The sequence below is a fragment of the Ursus maritimus genome (genome assembly GCF_017311325.1).
Source record: "Ursus maritimus isolate PB19 chromosome X unlocalized genomic scaffold, ASM1731132v1 scaffold_X1, whole genome shotgun sequence".
Classification (NCBI taxonomy): domain Eukaryota; kingdom Metazoa; phylum Chordata; class Mammalia; order Carnivora; family Ursidae; genus Ursus; species Ursus maritimus.
The window spans coordinates 78767277-78787710 of NW_024423319.1; the positions used below are offsets into that span (position 1 = coordinate 78767277).

General features: G+C 38.5%; 1 protein-coding gene across 5 annotated transcripts in view; it reads left to right on the top strand.

Annotated features, from left to right (window-relative positions):
• FAM120C (family with sequence similarity 120C) overlaps positions 1–20434 on the top strand; it is a 140278-nt gene that overhangs the window by 61368 nt on the left and 58476 nt on the right. For all 5 annotated transcript variants that reach the window (XM_040631306.1, XM_040631305.1, XM_040631302.1 and 2 more), the window contains exon 10: positions 6843–7092. In XM_040631306.1, the coding sequence (XP_040487240.1) occupies positions 6843–7092 (250 nt within the window). The remainder of the gene's footprint in view (positions 1–6842; positions 7093–20434) is intronic.

Genomic DNA, 20434 nt, shown 5'->3' on the forward strand with positions numbered 1-20434 from the left:
AATGGAACAGAACAGAAAATGCAAAAGTAAACCCACAATTATGTGGTCAGTTAGTCTTCGACAGAGGAGGAAAGAATATCCAGCAACAAATGCTGCTGGGAAAACTGGACAGCAACATTCAAAAGAATGAAACTGGGCCACTTACTGCATACACAAAATAAATTCAAAATGGATTAAAGACCTAAATGTGAGACCCGAAGTCATAAAAATCCTAGAAGAGAACACAGGCAGCAGCTTCTTTGACATTAGCTGTAGTAACTTTTTTCTAGATAGGTTTCCTGAGGCAAGGGAAACAAAAGCAAAAATAAACTATCAGGACTACATCAACATAAAAAGTTTCTGCACCACAAAGGAAACAATCAAGAAAACTAAAAGGCAACCTCCAGGATGGGAGAAGATATTTGCAAATGACATATCCACTAAAAGGCTAACATCTAAACTATATAAAGGACTTACAAAACTCAAAACCCAAAAAACAAATAACCCAATTTAAAAAATGGGCAAAAGACATGAACAAACATTTCTCCAAAGAAGATGTCTAGATAGCCAACAGGTACATGAAAAGGTGCTCAGCATCACTCATCATCAGGGAAATGCATATCAAAACTATAATGACATAACCTCACACCTGTCAGAATGGCTAAAATCAAAAACACAAGAAACAACAGGTGTTGGCGAGGATGTAGAGAAAGGGGAATCCTCTTGCAGTGTTGGTGAGGATGCAAAGTTGTACAGTCACTGTGCAAAACAGTATGGAGGTTCCTCAGAAATTTAAGACTGGAGCTACTTTTTGATCCAGTAATTGCACTACTGGGTATTTACCCAAATACAGAGACACTAATTCAAAGGGATACATGTACATGTTTATAGCCGTATTATTTATAATAGCCACGATATGGAAGCAGCCCAAGTATCCATCAGTCAATGGATGGATAAAGATGTGGTGTGTGTATGGAATATAATGGAATATTGTATTGGAATATATAATGGAATATTATGAAGCCCTAATAACAAAATCTTGCCATTTGCAACAATATTGGTGAAGCTAGAGGGTATAGGCTAAGCAAAAAAGTCAGAGAGAGACAAATACCATATGATTTCACTCAAATGTGGAATTTAAGAAACAAAACAAGCAAAGGAAAAAAATGAGAGAGATAGTCAAATCAAGAAACAGACTTTTATTTTTTTTAATGTTTTTTTATTACATTATGTTAGTCACCATACAGTACATCCCTGGTTTCTGATGCAAGGTTCGATGATTCATTAGTTGCGTATAACACCCAGTGCACCATGCAATATGTGCCCTCCTTACTACCCATCACCAGCCTATCCCATTCCCCCACCCCTCCCCTCTGAAGCCCTCAGTTTGAATAAACAGACTTTTAATCATGATTATCAGAGGGGAGGGAGTAGGGGGATGGGGAAGGAAATTAAGGAGTACACATGTCATGATGAGCTCACCGTGATGTATGGAAGTGTTGAATCGCTGTGTTGTACCCCTGAAACTAGCACTGTATGTTAACTAACTAGAATTAAAGTAGAGACTTAAAGAAGGAATCTTGAAACAGGAAGGAAGGAAAGACAATGGAGAGAACAAATATGTAGGTAAAAACAGTAGACTTTGCTTTTCTTGAGTTTTCTAAATTATGTTTCACAGTTGAAACAAAAGTTTCACTGCTTAATTTGGTTCTCAGTGTCTATAGGGAAAATATGTGAGACAATTCTAAGTGGGGAAGATTAAAGGGATGTAACCAGTGAGGTTTCTATACTTGAACCGGTAAAATATCAACACCAGTAGACTGTGGTAACTTATGTTTACGTCATCCAATGCCAAGAAAATGCACTAGGAAAGGTGTACACAGAAATACTCAAAAACACTATAGATAAATCAGCATGGAATTCTAAAATAAGTTCATGTAATCTATAAGAAGGGAAGAGGAAGAAAGCAGAGATACGAAAAACAGAACAAACCAAAAAAAAAAAAAGATGTAAGCCCTAACATATCGATAATTACATTAAATGTAGTGGTCTGGTTACACCAATTAAAAAACAGTCATTGACAGGATAAAAATCGTGACCTAATTATATGTTGTCTCCAAAAATTCACTTCAGATATAAATGATATGTATGTTGAAAGTAGAATGATGGAAAATTATATACCATGAAAACATTAATCAAAAGAAATTAGGGATGGCTGTATTAACACCACATAAAGTAGACTTCAGAGCAAAGCAAATTGCCAGGTAGAGAGAGGGATATTATATACTGGTAAAAGCATCAATATACCAAGAAGACTAGCAATCTTAAATGTGTATCACCAAACCACAGAGCCACAAAATATGTGATGCAACGACTGAGAAAACTTAGAAAGAGGCAAATCCACAACTATAATCAGAGACTTCAACTCCCCTTTCAATAATGAGTAGAACAACCAGACAGAAAATCATCAGGAATATAGAACTCAATAATACCATCAATGAATAGGATCTAATTGACTCTTAATAGAACATGCAACAAGAGCAAAATATATGTTCTTTTCACATGCCCACAGAACATATACCATGATAGATCATATCCTGGACCATAAAACAAACTCAATAAATTTAAGAGAATTAAAATTATACAGAGTATATTCTCAGACCACTATGGAATCAAACTAGAAATCAACAACAGAAAGATAATAGGAAAATCTACAAATACTTGGAAAGTAACAGAGCACTTTTATACAATCCATGGGTCAAAGAGCAAGTCTCAAGAGAAAGAAATATATGGAACTAAATGAAAAATAAAATACAGTATATTAGAATCTGTGGTATGGAGCTGAGTTGCTGAGAAGGAAATTCATAGTATTAAATGCTCAAATTAGAAAAGGGGAAACATTTCTAATCTGTCATCTGAATTTTCACCTCAAGAAACAATAAGAGGAGAAAGCTAAACCTGCAGCAAACCAAAGTGAAGAATTAATAATAAAGAGCAAAAATCAGTGAAATTGAAAACAGAAAAATAACAGAGTAATTAGTGAAACAAAAACCTTGTTCTTTGAAAAGAACAATAAAATTGACAAACTTCTAGAAAGTCTGCAAAGAAGAAAATAGGCAATACACAAATTACTAATTTCAAGAATGAGGCAGGGAGTAACACCGTAGTACCTACAGATATCCAAAGGATTATATGGGAATACTGTAAACAACTCTACACATAAATTTGACAAATTAAACAAAATGGGTCAATTTCTCAAAATTACAAACTACCACAACACACCTAATATGAAATAGATAATTTGAATAGCCCTGTAAATATTAATAAAATTTAAATTTTCCCAAAAAAGAAATCTAACCAAATTGGTTTCACTGGAGAATTCTACCAAATTTCTTGCAAATTATTTTCAAATCCCTATGTTGTACAACTGAAACTAATTTAACATTGTGTGTCAATTATATTTCAATAACACATTTAAAAAATTTTAATGTATCTCTCCACCCAACATGGGTCTCGAACTCATGACCCTGTGGTCAAGACTAGGGTGCTCTACTGACTGAGCCAGCCAGGCACCCCTCAATAATAGTTTTTTTAAAAAAGAATACATAGAGTCTCTCTCATAAATCTTTTAATTTCCAACAGTGCTTTACACAGTCAGGCACTTATTGTGGACAATAAATCTTTAAATTAAAAAAAAGAATTGCTACACAAATCTGTTTCAGAAAATAGGAGAGAACACTTCCCAATTCACTCTATGAAGCCATTATTACCCCAATACTAAAACCAGATAAAGACAGTATATAAAAACAGTACTTCAGACCAATATCCTTCATCAATATAGATGTAAAAGTTCTTAACAAGATATCATCAGTAGAATTCAACAATATATAAAAAGAATTACACACCACTGCCCAGTAGGGTTTATTCCATCTTCCAAGACTGGTCCAATATTTGAAAAATCAGTCTATGTAATCTACCATATAAACAGGATAAAAAAGAAAAATAATATGGTCATCTCCATGGATGCAGAAAAATATGTAACAGAATTCAACAGTTCATGATAAAAAAAAAAAACCTCTCAGAAAACTAAAAATAGAGAATTCCTTCAACTTGATAAAGAACATCTACAAAAACCTTACAGCTAACATAATACTTCATGGTAAAAGATTGAATGTATTTCTCCAAAAACCGGGAGCAATGCTAGCTATGCCCTCACTGCTGCTCTTCAGCATAGTATTGGAACTTCTAGCCAGCATAGAAAGGCAAAAAAATGATATAGAAGACATACAGATGAGAAAGGAAGATATAAAACTGTCCCTAGTTGTAGATGACAGAGTCTCTGTAGAAAATCACAATCTACAACAAAATTCCTAGAACTAATAAGTGAGTTCATCTAGGTTGTAGGATACACAATAAATATACAGAAATTAATTATATTGTGTGTCTGTATACTGACAATGAATATGAGGAACCAAAATAAATAAAAAAGCATTTATAATTCCTCCAAAGGAAATGAAATACTTAGGAATAAATTTAACAAAAGATGTTCAAGATCTATATGCTGAAAAGTGTAAAATGCTGATGAAAGAAATCAGTGAAGAAGTGCATCAATGGAGAGACATAGATCTCCATGAATTGGAAGACTCAACATAGTAAACTGTCAATTCTCTTCAAATTGATATGCAGGTTTAACACAATTCCTATCCAAATCCCAGCAGGATTCTTTATAGATATATACAAGATTAGTCTAATATTTATATGAAAAGACAAAGGAACTAGAACAGCTAAAACAATTTTGAAAAGGAATAAGTTGGGAGCAATCACTCTACCTTCATTTAGAAGACTTACTGTGTAGCTACAATAATTAAGACTGTGTGATATAGGTAATGGTATAGACACGTAGAGCAGTGGAACACAATGGGGAACCCATAAATAGCCCCATGCAAGTACAACCAACTGAATTTTGACAAAGCTGCAGAAGTACTTCATTAAAGGAAGGATAGTCCTTTTAACAAATGGTACTAGATGAATTGGACATCCATAGGTGAACAAGTACCACACAGCTAGATTACTGTCTAAAATATATAAAGAACTCTGAAAACAAAGCATTATGAAAACAGTCCAATTAGAAGATCAGCAAAAGAATGCAGACATTTCTTGAAGAAATTATACCTGTTGCAAATAAAGACATGAAAAGATGTTTAACATCATTAGCCATTAAAGAATTGCATATTAAAACCACAGGGAGATATAACTACATACCTATCAGAATGGCTAGAATGAATATGGTGTTAATATCACGTGCTAAATTGGATGCGGAGGAACTAGATCACCCATAAGTTGCTGGTAGGAACATAAAATGGTACCACCACTCTAAAAAATAATTTTTCAGAACTCAAAATAGACTTACCTTGCCACCGAGCACTTAACACTTTGGGGCATTTATCCCAGAGAAATGAAGACTTATTTTCATGTAGTAACTTATAAACAAATATTAATAGTAGATTTTATTCATAATAGCCCCGAACTGGAAACAATACAGATGTCCTTCAAAAGATGAATGGTTAAACTGTGGTACATCCATACCATGGAATACTACTTGGCAAAAAGAGAGATCTATGCAACAACATGGAAGGATCCTAAGGACATTATGCCAAGTGCAAATGCCAATCTCAGAAGGTTGCATACTATATGATTGATTCCATTTATATAACATTCTCAAATTGACAAAATCATAGGGATGGAGAACAGATAAGTGGTTGCCAGGGATTAGGGATGGTGCTGTAGGGTGTTGGGTGTGACCATAAAAAGGGTAGTATAAAGTAGATCTTTGTGGTAATTGAATAGTTCTGTATCTTCTTTGCAGTGGTGGTTATACAAACCTACCTGTGACATAGAACTATACACACAATTATACCAATGTCAACTTCGTAGCTTTGATATTATAATTGTTTTAGAGATAATCTTTGGGGGAAACTGGGTAAAGGATACACAGGACCTCTCTCAACTGTCTTTGCCACTCCCTGTGAATCAATTATTTCAAATTAAAAATTTTGTTGAAAAGAGCACTGTCACAGTTGTGGGGCATGCATCTGTGGTAGACCAGACAGGATGAAGTCAGGGACAGCAGTCTGGAGACTGTTGTCAGGTGAATGGTGATGAGACCTGAACCTATGCAATATTTGTTTTGATGAAGAAAAGGGAACAGATATAAAGGATAGTAACCAGATGTGTAGGAGGGAAGGAGAGTGCAGACTCTGCGATGACTTCCAGGTTTCTATCTTGGGTAATTGAGTAGATGCTAGACGTCTTAAGTGAAAGAGTCCATAGCTTAAAAGCCTGAGGTATACCAGAAGTAGATAGAAGCCATGTTTTTCTCATCTGTTAAACCTTCAAAAATCTAAAAGATGGTTTTTTGAGAATTTTGTGAAATTTTACAAAATCTTTTGGGGTGTCCCATAGAAGCCAGATATTTATATAATTCTTCCTTGGACTTCTTTCCTTGCTAGCCTGGTACATGTACTTAAATGAGTTTCAATGTAATTAACTGTGTGACTTTGAGACTTTATTTCTTCATCTGAAAACTGAGCACTATGTTTTATGATAATATGATACTTTTCTCTCAGGATTAGAGTTCTGAGTTCTGAGAAGTAAATGAGATTTATATTTATATGTAAAGTTCTTAACACGTATCAAGCATCTGATGTTTACTACTCCTGCTGTTACTACTGCTAACAATAAAAATTGTGGTTAACAAAAAATAAAAAGATGTTGAAATGTGACAGATCCTGTCAATTGTGGCCAGTTGTAGAAATGCTCAGACATTCTCTAGAGCCTATTTTTCCTCAATTTCTGTTTTCCAGTTCCTTCAGTGATCCTCAAAGAGTGGTCTGCCTATAAAGGGAAGTCACCTCAAACCCCTGAGCTGGTGTCTGCACTGACATTTCGGGAATGGACTTGCCCAAACCTCAAGAAGCTCTGGCTAGGCAAAGCAGTCGAGGACAAGAACAGAAGGATGCGGGCCTTCCTGGCCTGTATGAAGTCAGATACACCCAGTATGCTCAATCCAGCTAATGTCCCAACCCATCTGCTGCTCATGTGCTGTGTACTCCGGTAAGCTATGTGACAGGAAGGTGGCCAGTTCATTTCTCTTTTACTTTTTTCACATTTCCTTTAAGCTTGTGTTTTTATGGTGTTTGGGGATGGGGAGGTTTTTGTTTTATGCTTAGCTTAGAATTCAGAAACACTGAAATTGATTGCTATGACAGTCTCCTCAGTTCATGACCCTCTGTCATCATCAGTTCACGCATGATCTTTGTGAACTTTTATATTTGGTTTTATATTTGGTTTTTGTCCCCTTCAGACTTGATTCGTGATCTAATTCCCTTCCTTTCCTGTAGTTCCCCACTCTTGGGTATTTGTTGTGTGTCCTTCCAAGTCATTTTCCTTGTATTTATTTAGACATATGTGTATCCTTGCAGAGTCTGTAGTGTTGTTTGTACATGTAGATTTTTTCCCTTTTTTAACATGAAAGGTGCTGTACATCTCATTCTGTTTCTAATTTTTTTCACTCTGTTATTTTTGAGATCTATCCATATTCATACATGGTTCATTCCTCATGACTGCTGGATTATGTTCCATCAAATAGTAATTTCACAGTATTTTAGTTATTGATTTCCAGTTCTTGGGTGTTATAAACAGTGCTGCAGGAAATATCTTCATAGATGTCTTTGTTTCTTTGTGTTCCTGTGTCAGTTTATCTGAAGTATATACTTGGGAGTAGAATTCCTGGATCCTGTAAGATATGCATGTAGGTCTTTCAGTACATATTGACAAGTTGCTCTAGATCAGATCTGTACTAATATATAGTCCTGTGAACAACATGTAAGGGTTTCTCTTTCTTCATAGTATTGCCAGTACTGATATCACATAACTTGTTAATTTTTGCCAGTCCAGTGGGCTTCAAGTAGTATCTTTTTTTAAAGATTTTATTTATTTATTTAGAGAGGGGTGGGGGAAGGATGGAGGGAGAGAGAATCTGAAGCAGACTCTGTGCTGAACGCTTAACCCGACAGGGGGCTGGATCTCACGACCATGAGATCCTGACCTGAGCTAAAACCAAGAGTCAGACGCTTAATGGACTGAGCCACCCAGGCGCCCCTCAAGTAGTATCTTTTATTTTACTTTGCATTTCTTTGACTACAGATGAGTTGAGCTTCTACTTTATACATATTAACTATTTGTTTTCTCATTCTCTGCAGTGCCTATTTATTTTACCTTGCAAGTATTCTTTTAGGTTACTTGTCTTTCTTGCTGATCTCAGAACTTTCTTGTCAAATGTGTGTATATACATACATATATAGCAAGTGTCATTTCTGTATCTGTGTGTGTATATCAAATATATTTTCCAGTCACAGTTTTTTAAAACTATGTACAATATTTTGTTGAACAAAAGTGTTTCATTTTCACCAGCTTTCGTATTGTTATAACTTCATACACACAGAAAAGTTGGAAGAATAGTAAGGTGAATACCCATATGACCACCACTTAGATTCTATAATTAACATTTTACTATACTTACTTTATCCTATATAACTGTCCATTTGTCCATCTCTAGCCAGCCATTTATCCATCCTTCTGGATACATTTCCAAATAAGTTGCAGACATCAGTGTACTTCACCCCTAACCAAGAAATATTTAATTTTGGTTTTGTCACACCCTTCAAACTGTACCTTTGTGGTATGTGCTTTTGAGCTCGTATTTAATAAATTCCTCCCTACCCTTGGGTCATAAAGATACTTTCCTACATTTTTTAATAGTTTTATAATGTTGCCTTCCATGTCAGGTCTTTAATATAGTGGGTATTTTTTCTGTATATTCTGTAAGAAGGGCTCTGATTTTATTTTCTTTAGGTAATAAGCTAGTTTTCCCAACTCCATTTATTAAATGAGTCTTCTTTCCCCATTGATGTATATTACTGCCTTTCTTATGTATCAAGTTCCTATATATTCATGAGTACACTGCTGGATTCATTTTTTTCCATTGCCTGTTTGATCTCTGGCCAGGATCACATTGTTTCAATTATTATAGGTTTTTAATATGCCTTAGTATCAGGTAGGGCAAATCTCCACTCTGTACTTTTCTTGTGTGAGACATGTACTAACTATTTCTGAATCATGTGATCTTTATTCTTCCACATATAATTTAGAATTAGTCCAGTTTCCACAAAAATTAATTTGGGGAGAGTTGACATCTTTATTATGTCAAGTGCTCCCATCCAGAAATCATAGTTTACCTCTCCCTTTATTTAGGTCTCTTCCTTTATGTCTTAGTAGAGTTAGTTTTTTTTTACGTAGAGGTCTTCTGTGTTTTAAAGTCCTAGGTACTTGATATATATTGTAGTGATTATGGATGTCATTCTGTTTTCTGTTACACTTTCTCATTGTTTATTTGCTGATGTGGAGGAAGTAAATTTTTGTGCAGAGAAGAAGTCAGTCTCAACAAGTCATTAGAGGGCTACAGAGCACTGACCTTTGAAATTGGACAGACCTTAGTTTGAATTCTGGGACTTTACAGCTTGGATAAGTCACTTTAACCTTTTAGAGCATCCACTCCCTTACCATAAATGGGTATAATTACTATTTCTCAGAGCTGTTTGAAGATTCAGGTAATGCATGTAGGGACCCTATCACATTATAGATGCTTAATATTTGTTAATTTTCTAACTGCCTTGCGATTAAAATTGGTGACTTAAGAAGTCTTCCCAATAAGAATAATGACAGGATTCATTCCTCCAAGCTTCTAACCTGTTTCTGGGCCACAGCCCTGCAATGTCCCATATTAACTCTGGAATTACCGTGTTTTGTTTACATTTCTTCTCAGAAGTACAGTAATAGCTCATTTTTCCATATGTTTGATCCCCTGGATTTTTGGAAACACTTCCAGGAGCATGAAAATAAAAATGGCTTATGAGTAGCTATAATAGCTATCACAAAGACTAGGCTCTAATAATCTAATATGTTCTATATGCTTTCCCTGAAGAAAAACCCCTTAGCCTCCTGCTCAACCTATCTATTCTTAATTTAGACACCTTTCTGACAATTTGGCTACCTGATTTTCCAGTGTACAACAGATTAGAAGCAGCAAATAAGGGAGGTGAGACAAGGAGTAGGACCTATTCTTAGAACCAGCCCCAGTGACAGCAATGATAAGTGGCAGCTTAAAAGCTGCCTAAAATCAGGGAAATAGATATAAAGATTGCTTTTAAAAAGACCTAAGAACCCATGTAGTATAGAGGGAAACTGCCCTGTATAAACCAGTAACCCATATAAGTTCATTAATAAAGCACAAGGCAATAATCAGCATTCATAAAATCATTAAGAACAGGTTCTATAATATTACATGTTATGTACCAGGCAATGTGCTAAGTCAGCCCTTTGTGTACAATGCTACTAATCCTCATAACAGTGCTAAAATGTAAATATTATTTATCCCCATTTATAGATGAGGGAACAAAGGCTCAAAGAGAAGTGACTTGCAAAGGTTACATAGCTAGTAATGGGTAGTGTTAAGAGTTTAAACCCAAGGGGCGCCTGGGTGGCGCAGTTGTTAAGCATCTGCCTTCGGCTCAGGGCATGATCCCGGCGTTATGGGATCAAGCCCCACATCAGGCTTCTCTGCTAGGAGCCTGCTTCTTCCTCTCCCACTCCCCCTGCTTGTGTTCCCTCTCTCGCTTGCTGTCTCTCTCTGTTAAATAAATAAAATCTTTAAAAAAAAAAAGAGTTTAAACCCAAGTCTCTCCAACTCCCAATTCGTATACTCTTTAAAAGACAAAATGGTAGAAAAATACAATCTTAAAAATTAATATAAAATCTGGTTGGAAATTTAAAATTCACCTTTAAATGAAGATTAACTTATCCTAAATACTGCATTGCTCAGCAATGTCAGGTAAAGACTGGGTAGCAGTGTTGAACCGTGGCCTAATTGGGTACTAGGAGTCTAGTACTAGGTAGGGTACTAGCTTCTGCTAACTATAGGTATAAGGTACCTCTCATGGAAGTAAAGTAATGCTGGGGAAGTTGTGACTAAAAGTTAATGTTGATGCAGCTCTTGGACAATTGGCCTAGAGAGATGAGAGTCTACAAGAAAGGTTGGTATAGTTTGAGGAAGGCATAACCTTTACACATATAATAGTCACCACCTAGGAGAAAAGGATGTTAAGGAACTCTGTCAGGCTTCCGGGGGTGGGGTGCAGTGCTTTTGAATGTGGAGAGGCATGTAACAAGGCCCTGTCATTTGTAGCAAGGTTTCATTCAAATCTCAACAGTTTTCCAGAAACAGAACGTGAAATTGGACAAGGTCATACGTCTAGATTCATGGGTAAAGTTGAATCTTTTCTGACAAATAATTCTGTTAAGAAGCAATGGATTTGTTATCAGCTGTAATAGGACATTTGAGTTAACCATGTGCCATCCTGATATGGAAAAAGTGAAGATAAATAAGAACTAGTTTTTGTCCACTTGACAGAATAATTCTAAAGTTTATTGGGAGAAACAAATGAATAAGAATAGCTTGGGATTACAAAAAAAGAGCAGTCTTGGCTCAAACAAACAAAAAAACCAAAATGTATTATAAATTTATACTAAAATGATGATTAGCTACAATGAGATAACACCTCACACCTGTCAGAATGGCTAAAATCAAAAACACAAGAAACAACAGGTCTTAGAGAGGATGTGGAGAAAAAGGAACCCTCGTGCACTGTTGGTGGGCATGCAAACTGGTGTGGCCACTATGGAAGACAGTATGGACAATATTCAAAAAATTAAAAATAGAACTACCATATGATCGAATAATCACACTACTAGGTATTGACCTGAAGAATACAAAACACTAATTCAAAGTAATATATGCACCACAGTGATTATTGCAGCATTATTTACAATAGCCAGATTAGGGAAGTAGCCCAAGTGTCCATCAATAGATGAATGGATAAAGGTGTGGTATTTATATACAATAAAGTATTATTTTGTCAGAAAAAAAGGAAAGAAGTCTTGACATTTGCAGCATCCTGGATGGAGCTAGAGAGTATAATCCTAAATGAAATAACTTAGAGAAAGACCAATACTATACGATTTCACTCATGTATGGAATTTTAAAAACAAAACAAAAAGGAACAAACCCCAAACAGTCTCTTAACTATAGGGAACAGACGGTTACCAGAGGGGGGAGGGTGGTGAGGGGATGGGTGAAATAGGTGAAGAGGATTAATAATAGTACACTTACCTTGATGAGCAATGAGTAGTAAGTAGAATTGTTAAATCACTATATTGTACACCTGAAACTAATTTGACACTATATTAGCTATGCTGGAATTAGAATTTAAAAAACAGTACATAAATATGTAAAACAGAAAAAAATTAAATGATGTCCTTTGGACTGAAAGGAAATGACACCAAGTGGATAAATAATGACCACCTGTAAAGGTAATTGTATAGGCAAATATAAAAAGTTGCATAAATATATTTTTTCTCATTTATTCACTTAACTGATTTTTTAAAGATTTTATGTTCTTAGACTTGTAACCAAAAGCACAATTCATAGAAGGAAACATTAATAAATTAGACCACCTTAGAACTCAAAACTTTTGCCAATTGAGTTCTTTTCTTCCCTCCTTCACCATCCCATCCACCCCTCAGCCCAGGTCCCCCACTCCGCAGCAGACCCTCCTGCCAGGACTTGGTGCCTGGCACCAGGCTCCCTTGTGGCTGCAGGACATAGAGTTGCCCAACACCTGGGGTAGGGGAGTGGGGTGACAGGGTCGAGCCTGGGAAGACACCTGATACTAACAAAGGGATTGGCTGCCTGCAAGGAGCATCTGCAGCCCAGATGGTCAAGCATGCAGCGAGCAGGGTAGAGCCAATTGTGCAGAGCTCTGCAGCGAGCAGCGCAAAGAGAAACAGTGTAGCCATGGAGCACAGCTGAAAATGAACTTGTCTCCTTGAGTGTGCTCAAGCCCCCGTGCCAAGCCTCTGTCCCAGCGCTGAACTCTTCCTCATCCACGAATGCTGTGATCCCAGGCTGGATGTGTGCCCCTACTCCTGGGCTAAGGAGAACCTTCTTTGCAAGAAGAAAACATTTGCTTATTTGGCACATGAGGTGAGCTACAGGCACTGACCTTGGCCTTGGGAACATCAAGATGATTTTTGATCATCCTGAGATAAATGAATGTTGGCCTCCAGGCCCAATAAAGTAAACATTCCTCCCGTGGAGAATAGTGCTGGTTCCTGAGGATTTGAAGGGCCTGTAGCCCCAGGGAGCTTAGCCAAAAACCAGTCTTGTTTTCCTGCTCAGAACAGAGTGGCTGCCTTGAATGCCTCTTTCATTATAATTCACACCAACTTGAAGAAAAAGTTCAGTTGCTGTGTGCTGGCCTTTTTCCTATTTGTAGTCATCTGTATGTGGAAGGAAAAGAAGAAATGGAGTTACTGTGATTCCCTTAAATTGCAAACCAGAGAATTCCAGATGTTGAGAAGTTTGGAGAAACCGTCTGTGACTTCAAGCAGCACCCAGAACCGCCACAGGGGCAGCCAGGCCCTCAACATCCAGGCCCTTAACAGGCCCTGGGGCCCAGCCAAGGCCAAGCCAGAGGCCTCCTTCCAGGTGTGGAACAAGGACAGCTCTTCCGAAAACCTTATCATCAGGCTGTAAAAAATCTGGAGGAATTATCTGAACATGAAGAAATATGAAGTGTCTTACAAGGGGGTAGGGCCAGGGTCAAGTTCAGTGCAGAGGCCTTGCACTGCCACCTCTGGGACCATGTGAACATATCCGTAGTAGAGGCCATAGATTTTCCCTTCAATATTTCCGAATGGGAGGGTTTCCTGCCCAAGGAGAACATGAGGACGAAGGCTGGGCCATGTGGCTGATGTGCTATTATCTCATCATCAGAATTTCTGCAGTCCTCCCAGATGGAACAAGAAATAGATGATCATGATGCAGTCCTGGGTTTTAATGGGGTGCCCCCAACCAATTGCTAGCAAAATGTGGGCACAAAAACTACCATTCGCCTGATGAACTCTCAATTGGTCACCTCTTCAGGGCATGTCTTCAAGACAGCTTGTACAGTGAGGGATTCCTAATTGTGCGGGACACACCTGTTTGCCATTCAGATATCCCACAGTGGAACCAGAGCTGACTACAGCTTCTTTGACAACCAGAAGAGCTGTTGCAAGCTGCATCCTGATCAGCCCTTTTACATCCTCAAGCCTAAGATGCCTTGGGAGCTGTGGGACATCATTCAAGAAGTCTCCACAGAGGAGAGTCAGCCAAATCCCCCATCATCCGGGATGCTTGGCATCATCATCATGATGCTTTGTGACCAGGTGAATATTTACGAGTTCCTCCCATCCAAGCGGTGCCTGCATGATGAGTGCCTACCACCCACTCCTCTTTGAGAAGAATCTGGTGAAGCACCTCAGCCAGGGCACAGACAAGGACATTTACCTGCTTGGCAAAACTACACTGCCTGGCTTCAAGAGAATTCGCTGCTGAGCATGGGCTCCCTGGTCAGGTCCCCTCGCCCTTCTCCACCAAGCCTGGGCCAGTCACATTCCTGAATAATCACAGCTTGCACTGTGGGCTTTCTGTCAGCAAGAGTCCCAGGCTGCAGGAGCCCAGCAGCAAGCAGCCAGGTCCAGCCTGCCCTGTAGTTGCAGAGGTGTGTGAGCCCAAATCCTCCTGCCACACACATGTACACACACCTAGCTTTCTTTCCACACGTAGGTAAATGCAAGATCCACCTTTCCCACCAGGACTGCCAAAGCTGGGCTGTTTTCCCCCACTGGAATGTTATTCTCAAAAACCAGTACTCTCTATTGCTTGAAATCTGCACCTAGACAGTGATTTCATGTGTTAAAGAAATTCTCCCAAATTATGATTGTGCCCAGGTATAGGGTGGCTCTGCAAGTGTACAGGGCATAGGAAACATGCTCAATTCCTCCAGAACAAAGTTGCCCCCAAGGTCCATGCCCCTGGGAAACGTGGTGTCCTGTTAGTCTAGCTGGTTTGGTGGATTCTTAGCCTGGGTGCTTATGAGCAAAGGGTCTTGATGAACCCATAGCTGTCTCCATATGGAGATGAGAGGCACAGAAGAGCACCATCCTCCAGTTCCTCATAGTTCAGTAGGAGAGAGACACGGAGGATTCAGTGTGTTCATTGCATAGGGTTGAGGGAGGGAGGTGTTGTGGAGAGGCCAGCACACTTGGAAGGGGCCGTACACTTGCTGTGTCTGTGGTTGGAGAGGGCTTCACAGAGCTGCAGCTGTGGAGGAAATTTTAGAGGAAGAGAAGAAACATGTCAAGCAGATATTTAAGTCATTTGAATTGTGTTTTCCTTTCTGCCTTTGTTACCCGAATTTATTCTCTAAGGTCTGCCTGAACTTAAAGGCTCAAATTATTTTTTGAGGAAACCCCTAGTCATGTCTAAGGTAGCAGGTACAGTACCATGGCAGACACTAGGCAAGCCAGATGCCAAAATCCAGATTTGTCCAGGCTCACCCTAGCCTGATCCTACCTACCCTGCAGCTAGGTTTGCCCACCATGTCCACTGCTTCACTGTTAATGCCCACCCTACCCCTCCTGACTGCCATCTTGTTTTTCCCTTTGAAAGGAGTAGTTTTTCCCTCTCTCAAATTGATTTTAAGCATTTTCTACTTTAAAAGTATCCTGCCCTGATAATTTCTTTGACCTTCATGGGCCTTGTGTGGAATGTCTCTCAGGGAGTAGGGGTGTGGTTCCCTCGAATTTAGTCACTCTCAAAAGTCAGAGCCGTAGAGATCGTAACTGATTCTCACAACGTTTATCAGACTGCCATGCCCTCCACCCCTCCAGCAAGGGAGCAATGTCAGAGTCTCCAGACAGACCTTGCCTCCACGGTCTGCAAACATGCTTCCAGGTAGTTTTGCTACCCCCTCCCCCAGTGGAGAACCACATTGGAATAGTACAGCCCCCAATGTGGAAAAGGTAAAGGACTCACATAGAGTCACAAAGTAATGCTGTAGAGCCAGGCCTCCTAGACCCAGGATTCTGGACTCCTGACACCATGTGCTCAAGGGCCTCTTAAGTGTGAGCTCCAGACCAGCCATTTGGGAGCTGCAGTGCTCACTTGCTGCCAAACCCGTGGCTTATATAAGCAGTAGAAGGAGCCCTGAAGGGAGAAGCCCTGGATTTTTAAATTGTTGATCCCCTATTTACTAGCTATGTCACCATGGGCAAATTCTCCTGAGACTGTTTCCTCATCTGTAAAATGGGGGTGATGAGCCTGCCTCAGGACTGTTGTGAGGTTACATGAAACATCTGTCCTGGTTCTGTACTTGGCACAAAGCAGGTGCTCAGTACGTTGTGGTTTTCTTCCTTCCTTCCTTCATTAAGGACCTGCTCTGTGCTCACACCTGGGGAGGAGAGAGGCCAGAGAGGGGGTGCTGTCCTCAGGGAATTAACTATTCTATTGGGAGACAATAACTACCCTGCCTGGAATATAGGAAACCATCCAAGGCAGTGGAGGGTGCAGAACATGCCCCTCCCCTTCTCCTCATCCCTGCTTGCAACTCAGGCCTGATTCTGCTTGGGAATGGGTGGAGCACTTGGGCAACTTACTGCTGTGTGGAGCGAGTCTTTTCTACCTCTCTGGGCCCATGAATTCCTGGCTTATTTTTTTTAAGTAATCTCTATACCCAATGTAGGGCTCGAACTCACAACCCCAAGATCAAGAGTCACATGCTCTACTGACTGAGCTAGCCAGGCACCCATCTGGCTTGGTTCATGTCCTGATTGACACACTCATTGCAATCTTTGAATCACGAACACTTGAGTGAGAGGAAGGTGGCATTCCATCAACAGGAGATAGGTGTTGGTGTGGACAGAGACTACAATGGGTAGATGCTAGCTTTTAATTGTTATTATTAATATAAGGGATCAGATTAAGTGTGATTCTAAATCTACAGAATTTTTAATTCTGTGTTCTTTCTATATGGAAACTAGTAAAATGCAAATAAGATAGAGGTATTACTGTTGGTCTGGTGACATGTTTAATATTTGTGACAGATAACTTAAAAATGATGACTGAGTGCTACAGGAAAGTCCCTGCCCATAAGGGGTTCTGTCTTCATCAGTAACCATTTTTCATCGTATATCATGAGGTCCCCCAGTCCTTCCAGCAATTACATAAGCTATTCATATTAGTTTGGAGACCTCAATCTCAGAAGCTTCTAAAACATGTCTAATCTAATTCTGAATTACCCAAAGATTATGTAAAATTTTAAAATAAATGTATTTGTTAAAAAAAAAAAAAAACTTTTGCCAGTTGAAAGAAAGCCCATGAACAGGATGAAAAGAGAAACTACAGACTGGAAGAGAATGTTTGCAAACCACATATTCAGCAAAGGACTGGTATCTACAGTATATAAAGAGCTCTCAAAACTCAACAGTAAAACAAACAAACAAACAAAAAGCAACCCAATTAAAAAATAGGCAAAATACATAAACAAACATTTCCCTGAAGAGGATATACAATAGCAGATAAATACATGAAAAGATGTTCAATAGCATTAGCCATTAGGGAAACTCAAAACCACAATGAGATATTACACAGCTATCAGAATGGCTAATATAAGAAATAGTGATGGGGCGCCTGGGTGGCTCATTCGGTTAAGCATCGGACTCTTGATTTCAGCTCAGGTCATGACCTCAGGGTTGTGAGATTGAGCCCTGAGACAGGATCCATGCTGAGCGTGGAGCCTGCTTAAGATTCTCTCTTTCTCCTCCTCCTTCTGCCCCTCCCCTCCCCTCCCTTGCATGCATGCACACACTCTCTTTCTCAAAAAATAAAAAGAAATAGTGATAATACCACATGCTGGGGAAATGCAGAGAAATTTGATCATTCATACAGTGGTGTTGGAAATGTAAACTTGTACAGCCACTTCAGAAAATAATTTGTCAGTTTCTTAAAAAATAACTATACAACCCAGAAATTGCACTCTTGGACATTTATCCCAGAGAAATAAAATTTTATGTCCCCACAGAAACTTATACACTAATGTTTATGGCATCTTTATTCTTAATACTCCAAAATTAGAAACAACCCTAATGTCTTTCAGCAGATGTACTGTTGATCTGTACATACATACCATGGAATTATACTGACCAATAAAAAGCAACAAAGTCTTGATAACACACAGTAACTTGGATGAATCTTAAGGAAATTGTGCTAAATTTAAAAAGTCAATCTCAAAAGATTATATGCTGTGTGATTCCATTTATAGGACATAGTTGAAATAACAAAATTATGGAAATGGAGAACAGATTAGTGATTTCCAGAGGTTAGCAACACGGAGTGGGGGAAGAAGGTGGGTATGGTTGTAAAAGGCAATATGAGGGATCCTTGTGGTGATGGAACTATTATATCTTGACTGGGTCAGTGTCAATATCCTGGCTGTGATGTATTATATTTTGCAAGATGGTACCATTGGGAGAGCTAGGTAAAGTGTTCAAGAGGATCCCTCTGTTTTATTCCTTAAAATTGCATGTGAATCTATAACAATATTAAACTTAAAAGTTGAATTAAAATAAAAACTATGCTAAGGAAAGAAGCCAGTCACAAAGACCACAAAATTCCATTTGTATGAAATATTCAGCAAAGCAAATCTATGGAGATAGAAAGTAGATTAGCAGTTGCCTTCAGGGTGGGAATGTGAGCATGAGGGATCTTTCTGGGGCAATGAAAATACTCTAAAACTCAATTAATTGTCATGATAGTTGCACAACTATGTAAATTTACTAAACATCAGTAAATTCTACACCTACAGTGGATGAATTTTACGGTATGTAGGTTATACTTCTACCGAACTTTTGTAAGGTAAGTTTCTGTATATGTAAAATTTTTGCAAAATAAAACATTCATTTTAAAAAATGATAATGTTAAAGAAAAAAGATAAAGACTTGAGGCACTCCCCCACCAAAAAAGGGAAGATATATAAAGGACATTAATAATTATGAGAGCTTGTGTATCCCAAAATACATAAAATTAAAAGACAAATGACAAACTTGGAAAATGTTTGCAAGTCAGAACAGTTCGTTTGTAACATTCTCAACACTTAATGGCTTTCTAATTACAAGTATACCTCAGAGATGTTTCATGTTTGGTTCCAGTCCACTGTGATGAAGTAACTATCACAGTGAAGCAGGTCAAGTGAAGTTTTTTTGTTTCCTAGTGCATATAAAACTTATGTTTTCACAATATCGTAGCCTGTTAAGTATACAATAACATTGCATCTAAAAAAATAATGTATATACCTTAATTAAAAAATACTTTTGTGATACAAAATGCTTACCATCATCTGAGCTTTCAGCAAATTGATCTTTTTGCTGGTGGAGGGTCTTACCTCACCCATAGGGGTGGTGGAAGCTCAAGGCTGGGATGGCTGTGATAATTTCTTAAAATAAGATGGCAATGAAGTTTGCTGTTGACTCTTACTTTCACAGAGAGCAGGTGACTCCCTTGCTACATCCAGCTTCTACATCCAGCACTTTTGCTGCTTCACCTTACACCTTTGTGTTATGGAGACTACTTCTTCCCTTAAATCTCATGAACCAACCTCGGCTAACTTCAAACTTTTCTTTTGCAACTTCCTCACGTCTCTCAGCCTTCCCACAATTAAAGAGAGTTAGGGCCTTGCTGTGGATTAGGCTTTGGCTTAAGGGAATGTTGTGGCTGGTTTGATCCTCTATCCAGACCACCAAAACTTCCTCCACATCAGTAATAAGGCTGTTTCTCTTTCTTATCATTCATGTATTCACTGGAATGTGAATAATTCCTTTAAGAACACTTTCTTTGCATTTACAACTTGGTTGACTGGCAGAAGAGGCCTAGCTTTCAGCCTGTCTTGGCTTTTGACATACCTTTCTCACTGAGCTTAATCATTTTTAGCTTTTGGGGTTTTTTTGTTTGTTTTGTTTTTTTGTTTTTTTGGGGGGTTATCTTTTATTCCATTTTATAATAAGGGAACTGCACTGAGGTACAGAGAAAAGATACCTGCCCATGGCTATACTATTGAAAGGTAACATAGGAAGTTTGACCTTAACTGTATTCTTTTTTTTTTAATGTTTTTTTATTACATTATGTTAGTCACCATACAGTACATCCCTGGTTTCTGATGCAAGGTTCGATGATTCATTAGTTGCGTATAACACCCAGTGCACCATGCAATATGTGCCCTCCTTACTACCCATCACCAGTCTATCCCATTCCCCCACCCCCTCCCCTCTGAAGCCCTCAGTTTGTTTCTCAGAGTCCATAGTCTCCCATGCTTCACTCTCCGTGATGGGTAGTAAGGAGGGCACATATTGCATGGTGCACTGGGTGTTATACGCAACTAATGAATCATCGAACTTTACATCA